The sequence below is a fragment of the Coregonus lavaretus genome, assembly GCF_964263955.1.
Source record: "Coregonus lavaretus genome assembly, chromosome: 31".
NCBI classification, from domain to species: domain Eukaryota; kingdom Metazoa; phylum Chordata; class Actinopteri; order Salmoniformes; family Salmonidae; genus Coregonus; species Coregonus lavaretus.
The window spans coordinates 9,811,965-9,819,399 of NC_140018.1; the positions used below are offsets into that span (position 1 = coordinate 9,811,965).

The following is a 7,435-nucleotide window of genomic DNA, read 5'->3' on the forward strand; positions in this document are numbered from 1 at the left end:
TGAGGTCAAAGGAATTGTCCGTAGAGCGAGACAGGATTGTGTCGAGGCACAGATCTGGGGAAGGGTACCAAAAAATGGCTGCAGCATTGAAGGTCCCCATGAACACAGTGGCCACCATCATTCTTAAATGGAAGAAGTTTGGAACCACTACAACTCTTCCTAGAGCTGGCCGCCCAGCCAAACTGAGCAATCAGTGGAGAAGGGCCACTCTGAGAGAGCTCTGTGGAGATGTGAGAACCTTCCAGAAGGACAGAAGGACAACCATCTCTGCAGCACTCCACCAATCAGGCCTTTATGGTACAGTGGCCAGACGGAAGCCACTCCTCAGTAAAAGGCACATGATACCATCCCTACAGTGAAGCATGGTGGTGGCAGCATTATGCTGTGGGGATGTTTTTCAGCGACAGGGACTGGGAGACTAGTCAGGATTGAGGGAAAGATGAACAGAGCAAAGTACTGCGAGATCCTTGATAAAAACCTGCTCCAGAGCGCTCAGGACCTCAAACTGGGGCAAAGGTTCACCTTCCAACAGGACAACAGTCTCTGAATGTCCTTGAGTGGCCCAGCCAGAGCCCGGACTTGAACCCGATCTAACATCTCTGGAGAAACCTGAAAATAGCTGTGCAGCGACGCTCCCCATCCAACCTGACAGAGCTTGAGAGGATCTGCAGAGAAGAATGGGAGAAACTCTCCAAATACAGGTGTGCCAAGCTTATAGCGTCATACCCAAGAAGAGTCGAGGCTGTAATTGCTGCCAAAGGTGCTTCAACAAAGTACTGAGTAAAGAGTCTGAATACTTATGTAAATGTGATATTTAAGTTTTTTTAAATATATATATAAATTAGCAAACATTTCTAAAAACCTGTTTTTGCTTTGTCAATATGGGGCATTGTGTGTAGATTGATGAGGGGAAAAAACAATTTAATACATTTTATAATAAGGCTGTGACGTAACAGGATGTGGAAAAAGTGAAGGGGTCTGAATACTTATGAATGAATCATAAGTATTCATCCCCCCTGGATTTCTTCCCAAAAAAATTGTGCTACAAAGTGGGCTTAAATTTGATTTAAGTAAAAACTGTAACTTTAAAATTGATTTAAGTCAAAACCACATTCATTGTCTTCTTGGTAAGCAACTCCAGTGTAGATTTGGCCTTGTGTTGTAGGTTATTGCCCTGCTGAAAGGCTCCCAGTGTCTGGTGGAAAGCAGACTGAAGCAGGTTTTCCTCTAGGATTTTGCCTGTGCTTAGCTCCATCCCGTTTCTTTTTATCCTGAAAAACTCCCCAGTCATTGCCGATGTCAAGTATACACATACCATGATACAGCCACCACCACTTGAAAATAAGGAAGCTGTTACTTAGTGGTGTGTTGTGTTGGATTTGCCCCAAACATAGGGCTTTGCATTTAGGCCAAAAATGTTATTCCTTTGCAGTATGACTTTAGTGCCTAGTTGCATACAGGATATTTGTATTCTCCATTTAGGTCATTATTATCGAGTCAATGTTGTTGATCCATCCTCTTTTTTTACTCCCATCACAGTTATTGAACTATGTAGCTGTTTTAATATCACCAATGACCCCATGTTGACATCCCTGTGCAGTTTCATTCTTGTCCTGCAGTTCAGTTCAGAAGGTTGACTGTATCTTTGTTGTGTCTGGGTGGTTTAATACATGACCCACAGCACAATTATTAACTTGACAATGCTTAAAGAGTGTCTGATTTGTTATTGTTACCCATCTACAAATCACTGCCCTTCTTTATGAGGCTTTCGAAAAAGCTGCCTGGTCTTTGTGGTTGAATATGTGCTTGAAATTCAATACTTGACTAAGGGACCTTACATTTTTATTTATTTTATTTAACTAGGCAAATTAGTTAAGAACATATTCTTATTTACAATGAAGGCCTACACCGGCCAAACCCGGACGATGTTGGGCCAATTGTGCGCCGCCCTATGGGACTCCCAATCATAGCCGGTTGTGATACAGCCTGGAATCGAACCAGGGGGTCTGTAGTGACGCCTCAAGCACTGAGATGCAGTGCCTTAGACCACTACGCCACTCGGGAGCCCTATACATACATTAGGTATGTCGAATTTGGTTAAAATTGAAAACAGCTGTTTGAAATGGAGATCAATTGAAACATGTCCTGATTCCCTACAATTTAATATAAATTATTATAGGCCTGTACATCTGGTCGGTGTAAACGCACTCAGCGCGTAATGACGCATGCAAAGCCGAGGTCACTGACTATCCACAGCAGGAACATACTGTATCTCTATCTCACCAACTTTTGTCTAATCAAAATGTCATGACCTCATAACAAAGTTCTATCAACCATTGTTGATTAGCAATAAAGCATGTTATCATACTGTGCATACTGAGTGCAGGAGAATGCCGTTTTGGAGAGTTTTTACCTCGACACGAATCAACACATTCTAGCCCTAATTAGCCTACTTTAATTAGTTATTTCATCACAATATATGCGAGTCTGAATCAGTTAAAGGAAATAAAAAGGTCAGTATTTTTTAAATGTAGGCTTATAGGTTTACTAAATCATTTGGTCCGATTATTTAACACCTCTTGTGACCAGACACGTATGATTGATTAGTTCCTCAGCGCATTATCCATTCCCTTGTCTGTAATACCACTTATCGGATATTATTGATTAGCCCAGTCCTATAGGGGTGAGTAATCTTATTGCTCTGAGAAGGAATCAGGTAATAAAGAGTCGCATTGGGAAAGTTGAGAGAGAGAGAGTAGGATACTGACCTCAAATAACCGATGCTTTTTTTGAAGGTGCCCAATGCGCACTGCACATCGTGCGAGAGCGCCGTCTAGTGTGAAAATATTTGGTGAATTTAAAACCCATGGTTTGAAATACACAGAAAAAAAAGCTTTCAAGACTTTTCGTATTATTCTAATTCAGCTAGGTTCGTGAGACAAGTAATCAACGGGCCTTGAATACATTTCAAGATTGGGCAGGCGTTAAAATTTGTCAACAAAAATAATGAATTGCTCCAGGCCCATTTAGGCTTTCTTCAATATGTCCCCGATTCAACAGCATGAAAAGGATCACAACAGTCTCATTTATCTTAATCACAAAATGTAGGCCTACAGATTTCGGTCTTTATCGTCGTGTTCGATTTGAAAAGAGGTGGCTATGTTTTTGTTCCCTAAATGTGTGAATTTTGAGCACATTTGTGTCATATTGAAATTCACCTTGGTCATTTGACATCACTTTCCGACAAACAGATGTTGTTGTAAATCATACTATTTCTTCATTTGGAGTTCATTTACTGGTAACTACAGTGATTCACCCCAAAATAAGTGCCCGTTATGACGTGACGAGTCTGCAAAAAAACGGACCGTGGCGGTGTTCCTCTCTCTCTCTCTCACACACACACACACACACACACACATTCTCTCTCTATTTATCTCTCCCTCCCTCCCTCTATCTCTTTCTCCTTCTCTCCCCCTCTCCCAGGAGCACCGGAGAGAGTTGGCGGAAGGTAATCCCCGCCATGTGAGAGGTCGGCACGAGCTGTGGAGGCGGGTTGTTTTTTCATTCAAATCCTGCTGCTCCTATAAAAAGCACAACTCTGATAGGCAGAGGCTGAAACAGATGGGAAAAGGTGACTGATACCATTGTCTCTATCTGCCTGCCTGCCTGTCTTGCCGGCCGGATATCATCGGCAGGGCGAGATGCAGGAGTCTGCAGGTGTCCTAATGGTGCGGGCCCTGAAACACGCAGCCCTCTGTCTGGTTCTGCTGCCTCGGTTCCTCCTGGCAGCGCTGATGCTGTGGCTCCTGGACTTCCTGTGCATCAGGAGGAAGGTGCTGCTGAAGATGAGGGAGCAGGAGGGCAACAGCCGCGACGACCCGCCCGTCTGCGTCTCCGACTCCAACAAGATGTTTACCCTGGAGTCGCTCAGAGCCGTGTGGTACGGACAGAAATTAGACTTTTTCAAATCAGCGCACCTTGGACTTATTGCGCCCAACACAGAGGTGGTGCAGCTGAAGGACCGGCGCAGGGTCAGGATCCTAGACTATGTGAAAGGGAGGAGACCTCTCATCCTCAACTTCGGCAGTTGCTCCTGACCACCGTTCATGACGCGCTTGTCCGCGTTTCAGCGCGTCGCGAGCCAGTACGCGGACATCGCCGACTCTCTGCTTGTATACATCGAGGAGGCGCATCCCTCGGACGGCTGGGTGAGCTCCGACGCGCGGTACCAGATCCCCAAGCACTGCTGTCTAGAGGACAGACTGAAAGCCGCTCAGCTGATGCACTCGGAGGTGCCCGGCAGCAACGTGGTGGTGGATAATATGGACAACTCGTCAAACGCGGCGTATGGAGCCTATTTTGAGAGACTTTATATCCTGAGGGATGAGCGGGTCGTGTATCAGGGGGCCAGGGGACCAGAGGGCTACCGGATATCAGAGTTGAGGAACTGGCTCGAGCAATACCGGAACGATTTGGAGAATTCCAGAACAGTGGTGGTCCACGTTTAACTTAAAGATAACCATTACCTGCGGCGCGTAAAGTGTCCACACATCAAATAAGTATTCAGATGCTGCTACAAACTCTTGACACACTGCACATATGCCTATACATGTTGTTTTGGTTCAGAAGCATTATAACAGGACGCAGACAGATATTGGTCATGTATATTATTATGTAAAACGCATGATAGGCTTTGAAGTTCTGCTGTCTTGTCCCTGATTTTTTGTTTGGTTCTTTGTTTTTGTAAGGATATGTCCTGTTGATTTGAACCTCTGCAACATTTTTACTTATTTCAGTTTGAGCATCATTTGATTATGATCACTTTATTTTTATATGGCTCTACCTTGAAGGTGTGTGTGTGTGTGTGTGTGTGTGTGTGTGTGTGTGTGTGTGTGTGTGTGTGTGTGTGTGTGTGTGTGTGTGTGTGTGTGTGTGTGTGTGTGTGTGTGTGTGTGTGTGTGTGTGTGTGTGTCTAAAAGGCTAATACCTTTTACTCTAGTGTTGTTGTGAAGTTCGGTTTTTAAATGGTTTTAAACCAGAAAACTGATACTGATGTTATTTGATACTAGAGTACTTGGCGACTAGCAATGTCCTCAACGAAACATTCTGTAAATTGTGTATATTTTATTGAACAAATATTTTTAATAAATGTTAGAACACATTGATCGTATTACTCCTGAAAGCGTCTTAATGACACATAGGTCTAGGCCTATTCGTTTATTATTAAACGCTGATGTTATGTCATTCAAATATTTTCAATGCTAATTTCCCACTTCATGTGCACGTTCAATAGTTAGGCCTATCATTGATTAGGCTGCGATGATTAGATGTATAGTTCTGCCAGTTTCACCAAACAATTTACATGATTAGATGTGCTGCAAACATGATTAAATGTACTGCAAACATGATTAGATGTACTGCAAATATGATTAGATGTACTGCAAACATGATTAGATGTACTGCAAACAAATAGATTACAAGTAGCAGTATTTCCATTCAATTCAATCAATTTAGGCCTGCATAACAATAACTGTTTATGTCACTAATAACATAAAAAATGACAAATCTTTGTCATATAGGTCATTCTTTAGATATTCTGTAGGTAGGATGGTTGAAAGATTAAACACTGTTTAGATTCATCCTTGATATTATGGCCTGTATCAGTCTCAGACAGCTCAATTGATTTATTCATTATGCCTGTCACTACTGTCTCATTTAGCTCTAACAACTGATTTTAGATCAGGTCTTATCCCACCCCGTCTGTCTCTACTACTGTCTCATTTACCTCTAACAACTGATTTTAGATCAGATCCTATACCCATGCACACAGTCATCAGAATGCATATAAAAACACAACACATATACTATATGTTTTGCTCCAAAATGATTGACAGTTTCTCTTTTATTGACAAAAGATTCAATGTCCCTTTACAGTGGACTGCCACCATTGTCATTGATTTTAATTCAGCTAATTCAAGTAATAAATTCAAATTCAGTCTCCTAAATTAACCCCGTGACTCAGGATCCAAAGGTCACATGTTCAATCCCAGTGGTAGACAATCATCTTTATTTTTTTTAACCCTATCCCAAACCTTAACCATTAACTTAATTGAAGGTTCCACTGTTAAGTGCCCCAAGGATTAAGTTAAGGTTATTTTGAAGTGTTTTTGACACCATGTAATCCGATGATTCTGGACCCGAAGGTTGTGTGTTCAATCCCAGTGGTAGACACTTGTTTTTTGTTTTTATTTTGTTTTAACCCTATCCCAAACCTTAACCCTTAACTTAAGCATTCGGAATGATGCGGAGCAGGAGGAGCAACCCAGGGTGTTAAAAACACTTCGAAATGTGATGTTTGGAGAAACATTGATACATTTCAGAATTTGCAGTCAAATTGGTAAAACCTTAAGATCTTGTTTCTCTCTCTTTCTCTCTCTCTCTCTCGCTATCTTCATCTCTCTCTCACACACAAACACACACACACCTACAGTGGGGAAAAAAGTATTTAGTCAGCCACCAATTGTGCAAGTTCTCCCACTTAAAAAGATGAGAGAGGCCTGTAATTTTCATCATAGGTACACATCAACTATGACAGACAAATTGAGAAAAGAAAATCCAGAAAATCACATTGTAGGATTTTTAATGAATTTATTTGCAAATTATGGTGGAAAATAAGTATTTGGTCACCTACAAACAAGCAAGATTTCTGGCTCTCACAGACCTGTAACTTCTTCTTTAAGAGGCTCCTCTGTCCTCCACTCATTACCTGTATTAATGGCACCTGTTTGAACTTGTTATCAGTATAAAAGACACCTGTCCACAACCTCAAACAGTCACACTCCAAACTCCACTATGGCCAAGACCAAAGAGCTGTCAAAGGACACCAGAAACAAAATTGTAGACCTGCACCAGGCTGGGAAGACTGAATCTGCAATAGGTAAGCAGCTTGGTTTGAAGAAATCAACTGTGGGAGAAATTATTAGGAAATGGAAGACATACAAGACCACTGATAATCTCCCTCGATCTGGGGCTCCATGCAAGATCTCACCCCGTGGGGTCAAAATGATCACAAGAACGGTGAGCAAAAATCCCAGAACCACACGGGGGGACCTAGTGAATGACCTGCAGAGAGCTGGGACCAAAGTAACAAAGCCTACCATCAGTAACACACCACGCCGCAGTGCATTTGGATGATCCAGAAGATGATTGGGAGAATGTCATATGGTCAGATGAAACCAAAATAGAACTTTTTGGTAAAAACTCAACTCGTCATGTTTGGAGGACAAAGAATGCTGAGTTGCATCCGAAGAACACCATACCTACTGTGAAGCATGGGGGTGGAAACATCATGCTTTGGAGCTGTTTTTCTGCAAAGGGACCAGGACGACTGATCCGTGTAAAGGAAAGAATGAATGGGGCCATGTATCGTGAGATT

General features: G+C 42.3%; 1 protein-coding gene across 1 annotated transcript; it reads left to right on the top strand.

Moving 5' to 3' along the window:
- The first annotated feature begins 3,434 nt into the window (after nt 1-3,434).
- Nucleotides 3,435-5,170, top strand: dio3b (iodothyronine deiodinase 3b). Its single transcript, XM_084148635.1, has one exon. It carries the CDS (start codon nt 3,702-3,704, stop codon nt 4,506-4,508), a length of 807 nt encoding a protein of 268 aa, XP_084004761.1. The 5' UTR covers nt 3,435-3,701; the 3' UTR covers nt 4,509-5,170.
- Nucleotides 5,171-7,435: the final 2,265 nt, after the last annotated feature.